Source organism: Stereum hirsutum (assembly GCF_000264905.1).
Source record: "Stereum hirsutum FP-91666 SS1 unplaced genomic scaffold STEHIscaffold_2, whole genome shotgun sequence".
NCBI lineage: Eukaryota > Fungi > Basidiomycota > Agaricomycetes > Russulales > Stereaceae > Stereum > Stereum hirsutum.
This window is the reverse complement of record NW_006763132.1, coordinates 209,433-226,972: the sequence shown is the minus strand read 5'-3', so window position 1 is coordinate 226,972 and position 17,540 is coordinate 209,433. Positions and strand designations below refer to the sequence as shown.

The 17,540-nt window shown below is 49.7% G+C and overlaps 5 protein-coding genes across 5 annotated transcripts; 2 read left to right on the top strand and 3 right to left on the bottom strand.

The window, feature by feature from the left end:
• Positions 1 to 247: 247 nt before the first annotated feature.
• Positions 248 to 529, top strand: STEHIDRAFT_48973 (uncharacterized protein; the record flags this gene model as incomplete). Its single annotated transcript, XM_007299244.1, has 1 exon — positions 248 to 529. The coding sequence occupies one exon, from the start codon at positions 248 to 250 to the stop codon at positions 527 to 529; it is 282 nt and encodes a 93-aa protein (XP_007299306.1).
• Positions 530 to 1,471: 942 nt separating this feature from the next.
• STEHIDRAFT_48902 (S-adenosyl-L-methionine-dependent methyltransferase) lies at positions 1,472 to 3,768 on the bottom strand (the record flags this gene model as incomplete). The annotated part of the gene is made up of 11 exons (XM_007299234.1): positions 1,472 to 1,636; positions 1,999 to 2,057; positions 2,099 to 2,294; positions 2,364 to 2,438; positions 2,508 to 2,656; positions 2,718 to 2,947; positions 3,010 to 3,054; positions 3,110 to 3,233; positions 3,290 to 3,344; positions 3,402 to 3,476; positions 3,526 to 3,768. 11 exons carry the CDS (start codon positions 3,766 to 3,768, stop codon positions 1,472 to 1,474), a joined length of 1,416 nt encoding a protein of 471 aa, XP_007299296.1.
• Positions 3,769 to 5,547: 1,779 nt separating this feature from the next.
• STEHIDRAFT_127748 (FAD/NAD-P-binding domain-containing protein) lies at positions 5,548 to 7,517 on the top strand (the record flags this gene model as incomplete). Its single annotated transcript, XM_007299490.1, has 8 exons — positions 5,548 to 5,605; positions 5,671 to 5,874; positions 5,953 to 6,035; positions 6,099 to 6,486; positions 6,521 to 6,522; positions 6,637 to 6,755; positions 6,820 to 6,949; positions 7,026 to 7,517. The coding sequence occupies 8 exons, from the start codon at positions 5,548 to 5,550 to the stop codon at positions 7,515 to 7,517; spliced, it is 1,476 nt and encodes a 491-aa protein (XP_007299552.1).
• A 2,006-nt stretch (positions 7,518 to 9,523) lies between these two features.
• Positions 9,524 to 13,711, bottom strand: STEHIDRAFT_72226 (FAD/NAD-P-binding domain-containing protein). Its single transcript, XM_007299354.1, has 14 exons — positions 13,658 to 13,711; positions 13,554 to 13,572; positions 13,256 to 13,492; positions 12,878 to 13,181; positions 12,696 to 12,805; positions 12,226 to 12,634; positions 12,144 to 12,167; positions 11,584 to 12,069; positions 11,459 to 11,532; positions 11,177 to 11,397; positions 11,030 to 11,098; positions 10,522 to 10,976; positions 10,270 to 10,446; positions 9,524 to 10,194 (listed from the first exon to the last, which is right to left on the bottom strand). Exons 9-14 carry the CDS (start codon positions 11,500 to 11,502, stop codon positions 9,631 to 9,633), a joined length of 1,530 nt encoding a protein of 509 aa, XP_007299416.1. The 5' UTR covers positions 11,503 to 11,532; positions 11,584 to 12,069; positions 12,144 to 12,167; positions 12,226 to 12,634; positions 12,696 to 12,805; positions 12,878 to 13,181; positions 13,256 to 13,492; positions 13,554 to 13,572; positions 13,658 to 13,711; the 3' UTR covers positions 9,524 to 9,630.
• A 448-nt stretch (positions 13,712 to 14,159) lies between these two features.
• STEHIDRAFT_127746 (uncharacterized protein) lies at positions 14,160 to 15,793 on the bottom strand (the record flags this gene model as incomplete). Its single annotated transcript, XM_007299488.1, has 4 exons — positions 14,160 to 14,557; positions 14,623 to 15,446; positions 15,503 to 15,556; positions 15,747 to 15,793. 4 exons carry the CDS (start codon positions 15,791 to 15,793, stop codon positions 14,160 to 14,162), a joined length of 1,323 nt encoding a protein of 440 aa, XP_007299550.1.
• Positions 15,794 to 17,540: the final 1,747 nt, after the last annotated feature.

Sequence of the window (17,540 nt, the reverse complement as noted above, 5' to 3'; positions counted from 1 at the left end):
CCCACGCATTAAGTCTCTCATTTGGAGTATTCCGACGAGCTGCACCCATAGTCTTCGCAAGGCACGGACCAGCCAGCCCTTCTACTATCTCGAGACAGTAGCGGACCTCCCGGACTACCAGAGCTCCCACAAATTGACCCTTTTCATGGTATGTCGTCCAAGTACCATGACCGTATGTGGCGATATTCTCTAATGCCGGTCGATTAGTTTGCATCTTTATATCTACTCTCACTGTGTGCGTAATTCTATGCCGATACTCTGCGCATGTGAGTTTTCTAACACTCAAGGAAACCGTAGAACTCCATGGGTGGAAGCCTATCTTTTCCTCAGCTTGGCTTTCGATATCGTTATCTTTCTCACCATTATATATACGACATTCCGAGCAGCACGACATTTCACGTTGACACGCATCATGCATGTGATCCGACGAGACGGGATCATTTACTTCTTCACTCTCTTCTCTTCGAATCTGGTGTGGGCTCTCCTCCTACTGCATGCTAGGGTATGTTCTTCGTTTTTCTCAAACTGAAAATATCCTCACCGGCCTTATTTAGAACGGGTTGAAGTTCATGCATAATCAGTACGTCCTAGTTCTGACCAGCACATATCATTACTGAGGCTGTTTTACTTCCGTTCACTGATACAGACCTGCGATGGTGTACGTCTACATCTCTGTAACATCCACTTCCCTTCCATCGCTGATATATTCTGCTGAATCAGAATATCGTCCATCATGGTGAATCATATCACATTGAACCTCAAACGAGCAGCTGCGGAGCAAAAGGTGATAACATGGGGGATAGCTACCTTCGAAGATTACAGACGAGGCTCCGAGCAGAGTGACACTACACCTGAAGCCTCCTACCTCCGAGACGACATCGAACTTGGCAGGATCGTTCGTTGAAGACGATTTGGATGGTTTTCCCAACTGCAGCGGGTCTAGTGTCTGAGATGCACGGGAGATGTGGCGAACGGTTGCTTCAAATTCATTCATGTTGAGAGATAGAACGTTAGTCACGTATTATTATTGTTTCTCTTCTTGTCAGAATGGAATGTCATAACTGCATGATAGGGATACATAGGAGTGGGTCAGCATTGGTCATGAAAGCGCGAGGTGAACCTCTGAGTCTCGTTCAGACTGGTCACGGTTTTCCGCAGAGTATGATCTGAGCTTTTTTTTGTCAGGGTCAGTCGTGCGCGCAACCGCGACTGGCACTTCTTTCTACGGCATAACCATTTTAGAGTAACTCTTGACGATGACTCGTACAGGGAGAAGATGGAGGTAGCACGCCGACGAGCCCTAGCGGGAGCATTCGTTCAATTATCCGACTTGTTCATGAATGGCTGGGAGGCGAACTTAGTCGTATATATCGTTCACAACCTCGGGATTAGGGATAACTGCTCCATTTCATCATACGATCAAAGAGGCTTCCGGTTCTACTCATGATACAAATACCAATGAGTGAAACGATCAACAACCATATTGTCGGAAGACATCTGGGACGGGGAACGTCTCGATCTGTTGCAGGAACGAACCCTCCGGTCTGTATACCTGCGTTATTCTCCATCCCGACTCCTCTAGGAGAGAGAAAAAGCGGCCGATCGTTCTCTCTTGCGAGTTGTATAAGAAGAGCATCTAGAAATACATGACATCAAGGAGAAAAGTAACCGATCAGCTCATCTTCTTTCAACCCACATTGTGACACTTGAGACGAAACAAATAGGAGGGTTGGTTACGAAGCACCCGCACGTGAAGAGAGGCACATGGTTGAGACCGAGTATACATGTCAAACTCGATTCACGTCGATGCGATACTTTTGCCAAAGGGGAGACGTGAAGCCTGTCTCGAGGATGCCCCCGAGCAGAGTTCAAAGTCAACTCGGGGCTTATCATGGGGATTCGGGACGCAGGGCAACCCCGCGTCATTGCTCCCCGACTGAAGTCTGATAGATAAACGCGGCCTAAAAAGTGGGAGTGGGGATGATAGTAGTCACTCACCGAAAGATCTGTCAAATATTGCATGCAATTGATATTGCCGAAGTTCGCCAGCAAGTGTCCTGGAGCCTGAAGTTCGCCAGCAAGTGTCCTGGAGCCTGACTCGGTCGGGCGCCTGGGATCTCAATGGCATCATCCTCATCGGTTCTGCAAGCGTATTCGACGAGGCTCTCCACAAGCAGCAACTTCGTCTCGGGCGTGGCGGCGTCGCGTAGACGAGTCAGGATTCGCTTGGCATACGTGTCAGACCAGTCATGTACTATGTTTTTGAAAAGAAATACGGAGGCGTTTTCGACGGGCTAAGCTATGAAGAAATCATGTGCTGTTTCCAGGACATCAACATTAGTGAGTAGACTCTGTGCAAATACAGGACAATTAAACGACGAACCTTGTAACTTAACACGACCAGATTGCAATGCTGGGGGGAACTTCCTCGTCCAGACCTCAAAAGCAAGAATTGATTCAAATATATCTAAATAGAATCGCCGAATACGAAGTCCATTATAATTCACCAACTCAGCATTGTCAATAACGGGCTGCTTATCCTGCAAGATGGCGTGTAACTTGGGATGGGCCTTGCTCAAGACTAGAGAGGTCGCGCCTACACCAGATCCTACATCCACCACTATCGCATCCGTGTTTAAATCCGACCAGGCAAACCCTAACAAATCGATGTGCGAATGAGTTCAGGTCAAAACCATTAACGCTCAGTGATAGTTCACCTCCCAGGATGGTGCTCGGCGGTACCATCGACTCATTTATGCCGCGCATAGCATTTCCAAAGCGCTCAAGGCGAAGCTCTTGGCCTGGAAGTTGTATGTAAGTCCAGTAGGGCACCGTCACCCCAGTCGCCGTGTGCCAAGGAACGGAGTTGGGCTCATCTGAGCATCGAGTCTTGGGTTCGAGAAGGTTCGTAAGAAGGCACGATGCTGCAAGCATACGTTCGTTGAAGCTGAGGAAAGTAAAGCGTGTTCAGGAACAGATATAATACGAATAAGAACTTGTATGGCATACACATGGCTGGCGCTAGCGTTGAATCCGATGATCCTCTCTCGAGGGCTTGAAGGCAAATTAGAGCAGTGTGGCAGGCAAGTAGTATACGGGTACAACATACCTGCGACGTAGCTCGTCCACGGATTTTTCAGTGTCCAACATCGAGGAGATGCGGTTGTTGGCAAAAACATTCTGCCTTACTTCGCGGAACACGAATTTTGTTGCCAGGAAACGAAGCATCCTGGCTGGGTATTGCAAACAAGTCAACTATGACCCTATGAGAGACGAAACGAACACGTACCCTGCTTCTTCGAGTCTATCCCGTTCTTCGTTGAGATCTGGTCTACATGAAGACCCTGGAGCAGGCTCAGATGTACAGACCAACTGGGAAAATAGAAGCGCCAGGAATTCACCTGGCTCCCCGCATCTCTGAGAATTTCGACGGTTTTTGTGTCGACCAACGCTTGCATGGCAGAGGCTTGGTAGTGCTACTCACATCATCAATAGACGGTATAGAAGGACCTAAGGATTACGAACACCGGAGAAGATGTGTGCCGAGGATACGTGAGGAGGTTGGAGTATCGCGTTAAGCTTCTTCGCTGCGACAGAAGTAACGTTGATAGCATGTGCAATGGTAGGATCCAACCGGAAGTCCTCGGACGAGGGGTCGAAAGGTGAGTCGAGATCGGGTACGGTGAGACCTCTGACAGCACAGCTGGCCTCGATAGATTCGACCGAGTCGCTGATGAACACAGCAAGCTGGGAAAGTGTAGGATGCATGTTGATGGAGGAGGCAGGGGAAGGAGGGGAAAGATTGGAGATAGCGTGCTGGGATTTCAAATAAGGCCGACGAAAGAAGCTGCCATCATACCTGGCGGCAGCCCGGGACAGCCCGGGACTACCGGGACTGATCATCAGTTCTCGATGCAGTTACAGCGAAGATGGGGAAACCCATCCTTCTCAGAAAGGCGTGAAGTGCGTGGATAATAGAGAAGAGAGATACTTCGTGGCCTAAACAACACGCCAGATCTATCAAAAACTTTCACGAGGTAGTCATAAATTAGTTTTCGTCCAAACGCGGTCCGAGCCAAGTGAGACCCAAATCAAGCATCGTTAGTCGCTCGATCCCTCTCATCCCACAGAGTCTGATTGCATTACTTCGCACCACCAGGCTCACTAGCTCCAGTGCTGAGGACGAATCAATGAAATTAAGCTGTGGTAATGAGCAAATTCCCCAACATCCTTCGCAGGGCGCAAGCTCATATGATCGCTATGTAACGTTGCTCACGTTGATTGTACACTGGACCGCGTGCACCTAGGGATCTAAATATTCGCCGCCAGCCTTTCCCCGACTAGCGTGTTTTGAAAGTAGACCTGCGTATACAGGAAACGGGATATGTGAACAATTTTTAGCGACGGATCAAGAAAATGGCAGCGAGGTGGTGGTAAGGTAAAACCACTCGCTCCGATAAGTCCGGCACCTGCTCACGCTCAATACTTCTCCGAAGTCTGCTGAGATGACAACCTTATATTGTCCCCACATCTATCTCAACCGCCTCTGACGCTCAATACCGGTATTCTTCGGATTCTCGAACAGCACTGGATCCATACTCGTCGCTCGAGGGTAGCGATACGTGATTGTGACCACAACAGTCTAGAAACGGCGAATCTGCGGTAAAATGGCGGACGCAAGGCACCCAGAAATTTTCGGTACTTGATGAGATACCTACCAGGATTGACGCGACGAGGCTGCCAAGTACGGGCAACGGGAGAGACCGAGTACATTTTGAGTAGTCTGATGACAAATATGGGACAGCAATGAGCGGTGAGGGCGTAGAAGACGGCAAGGGCGAAGTTGATGGTGCAGACATCGATGAGCGAGCGTACAACATTCGACAAAACATTTGATCTCGAAGCCGAAGATTTCACACGTGGCTGGCACTGCCTGGTCACGTGCTACGTAACTGAATCGTTACCACTGACCAGGGCCAGGCCTCAATTTGGCCTCAATCATGTTGCTCTATCACCTACACTTTTCATCCGCCGCGTTCAAAAGCGCCTCTCCCCAGTTGCACTAGCTCACCACACAAATCTACGCTTTCTGTAGAATATGGATAGCCGCTGGCCCCGATGACACGCATGATGACGGCTATCGAGCACCGACTAGGCCGCTGAATTCTAGGTCATCCCCTCCTCTTCTCTTACTAGACGGGAACCTAGAATCTAATCCTGGAGTACACGTAAAGGGCATACGGCTCTTCCATCCAGACTGTTTATGGTTTTGCGAACATCTCAATGCACGGTTTCCCCTCGGAGTGCTCTTTACCGCTTGTGGGTTGCAACACTGCCTTGGCACACGGTTCGTCCGTCATTATATAATCTTCATCGTTTGTTACGGAAAAGATCTTACGGTGATCCAACATAAGAGATGCCCCGTTTGCATGGTACTCTGCCTAACACTTTCGCCTGCTCTTGACTGTCGGCGCCACGATTCCTGACGACCCTTCACGACTTCCCGCCTACATCTCGACGATTTCCTCATTATATTATTTCTTTACGATGAATGAGCCAGGGCGCCAAGCTATCATCGAACTAGAGTTCATCATTATTGGTGGGGGTAAGTCGCGGATACTAATGTCGTGGACTATCTTCATTGGAGTGACCAGATTCGTTCGGTCGCAGGCCTTACAGGACTGGCCACCGCACATGCTCTCGCCTCCTCTGGACATCGAGTTCGCGTCTTCGAGAAGTCCTCCAGTGGAACCTCCTCCTCGGTAGCAGGAGTCCGCGTACCGCCAAATGGTTCACGGGTGCTACTGCAATGGGGTCTTTCTGAGCGAATCAGAAAATGCGCAACGGAGGTTCCATCTCTCGATTTCGTAGACAGTGAGCCTTGGTCTCTTCGTCGAATCTTGCCGTAGCATTGTGTTTCTCACTTAACTCTCCTTGAACGCGAATTCGTAGTGGAAAGCGGAGAAAGATTGGGATATCTCGCTATGGCCGAGCAGATTATAGAGCAATTAGGAGCTCCACCTTTGGGCGCTTCGGTAGGCATGTTCCCTGGACCAGAACCTCATATGTAGTATTGCCCATGATCATTTATCTCGCAGCATCATGGCATTCACGACATGCTTCACGACCTCGCCACCACATCTGGTGTACAAATCACATACAACGCCCCGGTCATTTCTGTCTCACCATCCCGAGCTTCGTCTACCCCATCGTCACTATCTATTCCTTTATCCACCGGAATTGATCGCCCGTCTGTTACCCTTGCCACCGGCGAAACGTTCCACGCGGATGTTATCATTGGAGCAGATGGCAGGGACAGTGTTGTTCGTCCCGTTGTAGAAGATATACCTCCGATACCGCCACCGACTCCACTGGTCGTGTATACGGGGATCATTCCGATGGAAGTCATGCTAGCTAACGATCTTACTACGGATGTTGTGGCTATGAGTGCTCCGTATTGGACTGGAGATAACGTTTTGGTCGCCAGTACGTGTTAATTCACTCTGCGAACTCGATGAAGCGGTGAGACTGATTGAACTATCCTGTCTTCCTCAGGTTTTAGCATTGTGAGCCGTTTTCTTATCTAACAGTGAATTACCGACTCAAAAATCCATGGTTTGCTATGTCTCCTTGTAGGATGATCAGACATGGGCCGTTAGCATATTCGTGAATGAGGATAGTAACGAAGATGCTCCAACTGGATGGGGTGCTTCCATTTCTCCTCGTTTTGTAATCCGCCAGCCCCTAGAACCACGGCGAGTCGTATCTCACAATAACAATATATATTTCATTTCTAACATCCATTCCGTCTTTCTCCAGGTTGAATGCGATGATCGACCGACTTCCCACAGTCTCACGTATAAAGAGCACGGCCATGCCTCACGCCTCATCCTGGATCGACGCGTCGGAACGCATCATCATTGCAGGAGAAGCTGCCCATCCTTTCACAGTACGTCAGCCAGCTTGCGCCACACAGTATGTCTCACTCGGCTCAACCAAAACTGACCCAATTGTCTCCTCCCCAGCCATGTGGACTACCCGTCGTGTCCTCCGCCCTCGAGGATGCCTGCGTTCTCGGGACCCTTTTCTCCCACATTCGCCACCCATCCCAAATCGCCTCCCTCCTCTACGCATACGAAGAGATCTGTAGACCGCGCGCCCACGCCGGGCACAACCTCGAACTTGCCAATCTCACGTTGCTTCGTCTCCCGCCTGGCCCCGCACGCAATGTTCGAAACGAGATCTGGGCGACCGTGAAGTCGTTGAATCAGGAAGAGGACGCGCACATCCATGGGAGGTATGACGCGGAGCCGGAGGACCAAGAGTTGAGGGAACAGTGGCAGGGGTTGTTTGAGATTTGGGGATTTGACGCAAGGGATGCTGCGGAGGATTGGTGGCTTAAGTGGGGAATTTTGGAGGAGAGGGCTTTGGGTATGACCTGGGCGGGGGAGGACGACGCGTTCGTGGACGGGATGAAGAGTATGAGCTTTCAATGTGTCGAGACGGTCATTGAGTGACGAGGTTGATTCGCTTTTGAAGAGATGCTACATGGATGACAGTTATAACCAAAGAAGGTGAATTTCAGTAAACTATTAAGATGATTTTGTTGCGTGTGTTTGTGCTCTGCTTTCAAGTCGTGTACATATATATTTGCGAGTCGCCGTAATGTTCCAGGTAGTGCATAGATCATTGGAGGGGTATCGAGACGATACAATGTATCGATGTATACAACGGAATCCACTTCTCTACCCAGGAGGTAATCGCATCTACAGCCAAGCCTGCTGCGAGTACCAGAGAGACGTGTACAACCGATGTAAAATATCGCACAGTCCTCATCTACTGGTGTTCGCCAGCCTCCAACCGACAATGGTTCCAGTAATCATCACAGTGGCGAAGAATGGCCACCCTTGTCTAGTCAAGCTACCGTTGTCCGAAAAGAAGCCGGCAACAACGACGAGACATAAAGGAATGATTCGTCGTCCGAATAAAATGGCCATGGAGCGGATTCAGATCTGGATATCCTCAGGTCGATCCTTTCAAACGAGAGCGGCATAAGCGGGGGAACCTAGCCACGACGAAATATCAATGGACTCACTAGATGTCGACAGAGCGTCTCCCATGTTGCTCCTATGTGACAGGCCACAGTATACTTACTGCGTAAAGATGAACGAGCACAGACCAGTCAAGACCTTCTCTATCGAGCTCACTTCAACCTATAAAGACACCGATGTAAGCAGAAACTTGATTTCTAAATAATGGTTGGTGTACCCAGGGTGAGACATACCTCGCTGAAGCGCCTATATCCTGATAGCTGGAATGCCAGCATGAGCTCTACGACAGCTTGTGTCGACAGCTGGTAATGAGAAAAGTCACCAACTACGCAGAGCACCGATCTCTCTGCGGGGAATACTAAGCCACATCTTCGTACATTCGACAGAAACGTCGACCTCGTATTATCCATATCGAAATATCGAAGTATTGATGGATATTTCACCAACCATTTGACACCAACCTACATAGGGATGTATTTCGTCGCTTCTTAGGTGAGAGAAGCAAAGGTTGGTCGGAGATCTGCATGTTATGCCATGAGAAGTGACTTTACTGAGATAGTAGAAATGCCGCGGCCAGCCTCCAACAGATGCTCAAGGCCCGAGGAAGATAATAGTACTTGTTTGAAGGTACACAACCCAGAGACCAATATTGTTCTGCAACCGACATAGCTCCCAACATGCATGGATCTCTGCAGACGAGAGGACCCGGGTGAGGTGAGATAAAATGGCAGTGATGGTCATCGGCGGATGGACGACGAGCACCAGATATGGTATGACATGGAGCGGAGCAAGGGACTCCGTGTTCATCATATTGTTCTTATGAGCGGATGCAAAGAGCAAGATGTAACGATCGATATAGATGGAAGGTTGCTTTCTATAGTTGGTCATCAAAACCAATGCACTTATGTAGGTCGATACAAGTATAGAGAGCCCAGGAATGCTACCATGAGACTTTCTATATGATCCGAGATTCCCACTAAAGCGAATGGACATACTATATCGAGCGCGCCTCAAGAGCAGAAACCTGACATGATGAACTCAAAGGCGAAGGGAATCCAGGGTATATCAAGGGGTAGTCGGCCACAAAATTGAGTTCCGATGAGAACGAGAGATATGAATGGGATGGCTAGGTCATCGATTCTTCACATATATCAAGAAAATGAGGCTGTTCTCAGCGCTTTCTTAGGAGTATCGTTTGATGGACAATTTTGCTATGTATGGAGTATGGTATTCTTGCGACCAAACATATAAACCATGTTCGCGTTTGAGAAGATGCCGTTCCAAGTATACTGTTCTACTGAAACTCCATAGTTCATCAAGACAGAGATATGGTGATGGATGAAGACAGGGCGTTGAACTGAATGGGCGACATACCCGATCTCAGCGGACAGTTGAGCTCTAAGAATACGTTGGGCGTTGCGCCACCCATGGCCGTCCACCTTTCATCACCTCACCTTTCCGTACCTCAAATCATCGAGAACACCAGACGTGCGAGTGTACCATAAAGATCTTGTAACTCGACCCACTCAGTGCCCCTGTCCCTCGGCACTCCACCCGGCGTTTGAAACCTCATTCTCCATCATCCTAATCTTTCCTCCAGCATCTCCACTGCCCTTTCTAACTCGGTCCTCGGGCTCCCTTCACTTACCCAATCAATATTGCTTTGTAGGTCCTTCGCCAGTTGCCCTAGATCCCACTCCAAGGACGTACACCCAGGATTCTCGGAACTCTCACCATTCCTACGTCTGAGGGCGGATGAATGAAACGCATGCTGCATCCCAGCTCTCCTCGACCTCTCTTGAATATCGTAAACTATAGGAAGCCGGTATTCAGAGTATACTTGAAGCGCTTTGTGAACTCTTGCTAGTAGCTCGGATCGTGAGGGAGTGATGTGAGGAGACGGATAGATCCCGGTGGCAGTGGCGGACGTAGTGCTGGCGGAAGTATTGAGCAGAGACCGTTCGATGAGCGTTGAAAGGACATATGCATCTTCGATAGCTTGGCCGGCTCCTACTCCTTGAAATGGGGTCATGGCATGCGCCGCATCGCCGAGCAGCGTGATTTGGGATGATGGAGACGTGAACGAGGGAAGGTCTGTGACGACGTGAACGGCCCATCTCGATACTTGTGTGGACTTGATACACTATTCAAGCGCAGTTCTTGCTCATTAGTCTAATCTCAGAAGCGAAGCAGCGGGATAAATGAAATGTTGGCTCACTGCGACTAGTTCCTTCACTTCTTGCTCCCAATGAGCGAATGCGTCGATAATCGGTTGAGGATCTACGTCCTTCTCGACCCAGGGTTCGGGGTAGGAAGTGAACTCGCGGGAATAGTCTGCAAAGAAGATGACAATATTTATGAGACGGCCAGAGGAAACAGGGTATGCGGTTATGTGCTAATATACGATGTCAGAAAATTGATTACTTGATGCACATGAACATTTTGACCAAAGAAAAGGGTCAAAGCGTACCTGATTTCTTCCAAAATATTGCATCACCCTGACAGCAACAGGGTGGCCTCCGTTAACCGTCAGGAGTGTCTCTGCAGAAACAAGGGCTCTGTAGACGAGAACTCCACTCCACACCGGCATTTTCAACGATAACAACGCCTGCCTCTTTTGTCTTTCCTTTCCATCGAAACGGAGCGCCTGGTCGAGAGCCCGTGGTTCGGCCATAAGAGCAAGAGATTCGTACATGCAATGGCGGACGACGGACTTCAGGCCGTCTGCGCCAATTAGTATATCACAGGTGACCTTGGTGGCGTCGGCGAAGTTGAGAGTAATGCCGACGGAGGCTTCAGACTCGGACTTGTGCTCGGTGTAGGAAAGGAGACGCTTGTATGTGTGAGTGAAGCAGTTTGGATCATTCTCTAGACGAGAGAGGATGGCGGCGTGAAAATCTCTTCGAAGAAAGGTTGTGTAACCGCCTGAAGCAGAACCGTTGAACAGAATGTAGACGAGATAGACGGAGTGAACGAACCACGGGTCATCATATCGAGGATATCGATTCCGACGTTCTGGTCTGACTTCCTACATCTAGAAGCTATCGCTGTACCAAAATATTGTTTGGTGCGACCCTATGAGCATGCAGTAATAGTCAGACGTAAAAAATACAGAGACGACACACCCATATCATCATTAGGCGCCCGCGGAATCAGCTTGAGTAGGTCGTCCTGAAGGCCTAGAAGCTGGAGGACCGTCCATGCCCTCCAAGTAACGCCTATGCCCGCCCCAATCTCGGTGAACTCTGATGCAGCCTCAAAGACGTGAATCTCGATGTCTGCTTGAAGGAGGGAAAAAGCTGATGCGAGGGCATAGGAGGTGATTATTCCGCCAACGCCACCGCCACTGAGTGGAGAGGAGGACAGCTCGTAATTTACTCGGAAGAAGAAAGGAGCAAGGTACATACACGACTGCAATTTTAATCGGCTGGTGGTTGTCTCTGTGCGCCATAGTATTCCGGATAGTTGTCACGACTGACGACTGTACAAGTGGTTAGCGGTGACTGGTAAAATGCGGGAACAGCTAACGTACTTCTAAGGGCAAATATATTTCGGTTGAAGGCACAGCCCTGTCCAGCCCAAGTCCAGCCGTACCTAGCGAACGAAATCAGACCAAGTCCAAGTGTCTGTTATTGATGTGGGATCAATCTGCCGGCTCGGCCAAGATGCGGCAACCTGAGCGTCGACGCCTAGCAAAACCGGTCGCCTAACCATCAACTAACTATCGAGCGGCTCTAGGGTTTCAGAGCGATGCTGAGGAACGACATGATAGCCCTTGCCTGAGCAAAGTAAGTCTGGAGTGAGTCAACGCCGGTCGAGAAAATAGTCTGGAGCGGCGAGTGAAGTTCCCACACTCTTTCTTTCCTCGACAGAACCTTCGGAGAACGTACAGCCTCTGGCCTTTTTCATTTACCCAATGGAATTTACCGCTCTCCTGATGACCTTGCTTCACCACCCATTTACAGTCCACTTGTCAGTACAGTGTGCTTTCGAGAAGGCCTCGCTCTGACATCGACAACTTCCGTTTGTGAACGAAGGAAAACCATCAGTTAGCGCAGTGCTACGCTTCTCTTGTCACATATGCCGACGTACTGAAGAGCAGTGGCCATTCCGGAGCTACAAAGGCGACATCTCTGAGATCGAAAATAAAATAACGAACTTCATGGATACTCACATACGAAAAATACTGTAACTTCCAGCTGCATACCCTATACCGATCCATTCCACCCCCGAGAGCATCATCATTTCGCGTATTGCCCAATCGCATCTTCTCCCAAACTGTCTCTCAAAGATTGCTCCATGCTTTTGGGCTCCCTGCCCAGAATCCTTCGCAACACATCACTCGCTACTCCCGTCTCGCCTCTCGCCATCGCTTCGTATGTCTTCGCCCACTCCCTCAGGAATTCCTCACTACCCCATGGCGAGTCCTTCTTGTAGAAGCGTTGAACGTAGTCGTCGACCGTTATGGTGTGCAAAGAGATCGTCCGAGCGAGAAGTTTTGAGAGATGTATGCTAAGACTGGAGAGGGTAAGGTTGTTGGAAGGAGGGCCAGATAGAAGGAGGGTCTCGTTAGCATGAGAACCCTGTCGATGGAGCCAGATGAATTGTCAGAAACAAGTTCATGTAGCGAATATAGAGCCATACCTCCGCAATGAGTCGAGCGGTCGCCTCTCCGAGCTCTTCTCTCGAAGCCCACGCAATGAGCCCATCCCCAGGCACGTAAACGTCCGTGTTTTTCTTGGGGTCGAAGAAACCTATATATGCCACAGCGCGCTTGAGCAAGAGCACAAGGAGCCCATTGGACAGCGGCGGAGAGAGAGACGCACCCAGGTAAAGTGGATAACTCTCCGCATAGATCCCTTCCCTCAAAATTGTATACGTGACCCCACTTTCCTTCAGATACCGCTCCGGATCCAAATGCGCGCTCATCACAGCACTGACACTCTTTCCCTCGCCGTCCTTCTCTTCGCCTTTCTTACCAGCACCCGTCTCGCCAGCGAAGGCCAAGCTAGTGTAGTAGATGCGTTTGACGCCGACGCGTTTGGCAGCATCGATGGCGTTGATGTGCGAGCGAACGCGGATATCGTGGGCAATGGAGGGGTAGGATACGATGAGAAGCTTGTCTGCACCCTGAAAGTATGTACAGTGAGCGACGGTTGTAACAGCACAGTATCACTGAATCCGTCAAGACGATAGATACATACCTTGAAAGCCTCGTCCAGCGACTTCGGATCCGCGAAGTCGCCACGTCGAACTTGGATACCTTCGGGAAGCGTAGAGATAAACGAAGACGACGGGTTGGGATTGTAGATAGAGAGTGCGATCTCAGTGGGCGGAACCAGACAAGTCTGAAGCAAATGCTTGAGGACCTGCGAGCCGATACCGCCAGTTGCCCCAGTCAATACGATCATCGTTCAGACGGTCTAGCTAAAGGTACCCTGCTATTGGAGGTAGAGACAAGATGAGGTATAGTGTGAGAGCGACTATGACGACCCTACTGACGAAGTGGGGAGTTATATACCTGGGTGGATAAAATGAATAAGCCGTTAGAGTTGTCGAGAATAGCGTTCTCCCATGCTGATACAGACGAGTGTAGGTATGCTCACTCAGCCATTCGAGGGTAGACAAAATAGCAGAAGGGATTGTAAGCAAAGTTCATCTAGTAGAAAGGTGGATCGCCTTCGTCTTGAGGCTTGACCCAGCAGGGTAGCAATTTCCAAGTTAGTAAGTTAAGAAGAGAATATTAATACCGATGAGCTGATGGGTAAGCGCGGTTGTGGCGTGAGAGGCGTGAGGTGTGGCGTAGAGGTACTCATTTCAAGAAGCGCCACAGACTCCCCGGGTTAGATTCGACCAAAGGAAAGCTCGGGTAAACATATATTGGTGTGCATGGCAGATGAGAGGTAGCACTAAACGTCCGAACAATAACTGGGATACATAATCTAAGGAATGTAGTTGAACAAATTCGTCTAGATAGCCTGAAACTATGTCCTCCGGACCACGCAGCCCACCGAAGGCTTTGGCGTTACAGCGACCAAGCCAAAAGTCGCGATCCAGCCAACATTCGATAGATACTGGCGGTGTACAGGCGTCATGTTAGCGACTAATTTAACCTTCCTGCTCCAAATGCCCCGGCAAGTTATAACCCCTATAGTCAAGGTGTACGAACGCTCTTTCCACCATCGGCACGCTCTCCAACACATACTGCAAGCTTTCCCCCAGATCATGACTCTCTTTCAGCCTCAATCCCTCGTCACACACCAGATCCACCTCTACGTTCAGCTTATCGCCTGCATGGTACGCCTGGAGTCCTTGGATCTGTTTGATCGTGGAAGCGAATCGCATGGTGAGGTAGAGGAGGACGGAGTGGTCTGTTGGCGAGGCTGCCGTTCCGGTTAGATTGCGAATGTGGGTATGGGAAGTGCGGGACCAGTTTATCATGACGTAGAGCGAGAGTAGAAGTCCGCCAAGAGGATCTAGCCACCAGAGGGAAAGGTAGTATCCGACTGTATGAGGTGTTGGTCGAGTCAGTATTTTGGGTGACAGGCTAGATCGTAGAGAAAGGGCACACCGAGAGGGAAAATGATACTGAAGATGTTGAACACCACATCCGTCATCGCATCCTGCGCCAACGCCTGCACCGACGAGTTCTTTATTAACCTACACCACAACCAACATGCCAACTTGATCACCACCGTTCCTGCCATGATCCCAATGGCACTGATCGTCAACCTCACGATGCTGTCATCGTCCCCAATTAACCGCTTAGCGCACTCCAGTAGCACCTGGAAGAAACTGGTCACCATAATCACGCTGAATACAAGCACGCCGATAGGCTCCAGTCGTCTCCGTCCGACCGGGTAGCCGTATTTGTCTTTTGAAGAGCGACGGATGAGGTGCGTTGTGGTCCAGACAATGGCGGTGGAGAGAAAGTCGAGGGCTGCGTCGACGAGGGAGGCGAGCACAGAGAGCGAGGACGTGAGGAGTGTGACGATGATTTTAGCCACGAGGAGCACAGTGTTGGCAGCAAGGTTGATGTAGATCGCGAGTGTGACAATCTTACTCTCGTCTTCGCCTTCGTCGTCCTCAGTTTCCTCGTATACAGCCAAATGAGGATGCGATCCTCCGTTCTGGCCGTCGAGAAGGGGCGTGGTCTCATGCGGGATGCGGTATATGTCCCTGGCTGTCCGTTTAACCTTCTTCGGCTCAGCGTGAGCCGCCCGTTCGACAGAGGTCTCTGATGCTGAGGGTGAGGCTTCTTCGTCGATAGTCTCAGGTATGTGCGGCTGAGTGTCATATTGTTGAATGAGCTCGTGTGGAAGAGAAGAGTCGAGAAGACGATCGATGTAGATATATTGTTTGACGAGTTCGTTGTTCCGCTCGTAATAATGCCGACTACAGGGAGGGTCGTTAGGCAAGGACGAGAGCGGATAGAGCTGTAGTAGACATACACTTTCTTGTTCTTGATGGTTGACAGTTCTTCGGGTGACTTGATGTATTGTACCCTATAAGAAGAGAGTTGAATCAGCTATAATTTTCCGCACAGGACACCCATAAGGTCAATTGGGTTACGATCGTAGAATTCAGATCGCGACCACCCTTCAACGAGGGAAATCATACGTCTCCCGCAAAGGAAGCCCAAAATAAAGCGAAACAAAGAAACGATATGTAGACGCCAAGTCGGCCGACACTCACCACTCATATCTCGAATTCCTTGGTCCTATCAGCCTCATACTCCTCATTTCCGGCTTCTGCAATGCTGCGGCTCCGGCACTCATTCTCCTCCCCTTCAAAGCCTCTTCGACTCCACTAAATCCAACGATGCCGGCTTCGACGCGTGACTGTCCTGTCTCCGCATCATCGACACTACTCGACCGTTGGCGACGGGCGACGGGAGGCGATTCTATGAGTAATTGAAGGGTTCTTGTTCTGGTAGGGTATGGTGGCCTTGAATCGGGATTGAGAATGAAGCGTGGGGGTGGAGCGAATGTTGTACGAGGAGACGTTGACGGTGTTGTTGCGGAACGGGAAGGAGTGGTTCCGCCAGACATGCGAGACGACTGTGGGTGACATATATCAGCAGTATTTCCCTCCACAACGAGCATAATTTCGAATCTATCTCGGTTTAAATATGAATGCAAGGTCTGTTCACAATCTATCAGTGTAAACACGTATTCGCAACGCTTCCCCGCAAGAACTAAAGCTGAAAGGATTCTAAGTCATGGTCGCCACAACTCGTTCGAGCCATGATGCAGATACCACTGGAAAACCAGTATCGCTTTCTGTTTTACCGTAGAAACAATAAAACGCTGAATAACTCTCACCTCGAGCGTTTGGACGAGGGGGACCGCCAGAGTGGTATGTGGTTCGAATGTCGTGTTCAGTTTGCGAGTGGCTGTGCTGACGGACGGCCTATGTGAGGGCGTGGGAATGTGGTCCCGGCATTAGCCGGACATGGACTAAGTGCTACGTTTACCCCTAGCTCTCTGTACATCTGTTTACTAGGGGATATTTCATACATGGGCTCCTGCTGCAGCATCAGGCATCCCCCATTATTCGGAGCATGATGACGAATATAACGGTTACTTTGTCAGCCTCCATTGTTTTTCGTATGATAGTTTGTGAAGCTAGACTTATTACTTATTGGACGTCTTTTATCAGATCTAGGGCTCCGACAAAAAGTCCACGGCGGATGTTACCCCGTGTTATTAACTCGGTGGCCCCCGAGGGACTTTCTTACAGGTGTTAAAAACAGTTAAAAACACATTATTTAAATCGAATTAAATATTATTTCACCCCCAGGAGCTGCCAGTTTCGACTGGCCTGGAGGGCTTTCAGAGCACTAAGAGTTCTTTTGATCGCCCTTGATCACTACTTGAACCCTTGGAGCAGGCTCTACAGCACATACGCTCATGGTATGTCCGGTCGTTGGCGAAAACACCCACCGTACTTAAACTTGGACGTGGACGAGACTCTGCTGTGGCGAGCGAGTCGGACTGTGGAGTCAACATCGTGGGAATCGGTTCGTACAAAGGTGTGTCTAGGTCGGGTTAGGGGCTCGAGAGGATGGAATACGATGTCAGGGGTGATCAGGAACTCGAAAGCGTCTTCCCTGAACGCGTATCTACTCCTCCGGACGTCTAGATTTCTTGCACTTTCTTACAGCTCTATAAACCAGCGTGTCGGAAGGGCTGTTAATAACAAGTTATAAACAGTTATTAACAGCACTTTTTTACAGCTGTTATTAACAACCGACTTTTTGTCGGCGGAGCCCTAATCAGATCAAGGGTGGGACAAGCGTAATACCTTGCATTGAGTGCGAGTGTTTGGCACAAATATAGTGATGGAGTGTTATGAAAGGAAGCCTCGTGTCGCGTGACAGAACTATATGAAAGTGAAATTGTTGATATTCACTGTAGTATCTACTGACAGCTGCTTTCACAACTCTAGACAGGGGGCAAGATCTTTCGCCTGCACCAAACAGAAACG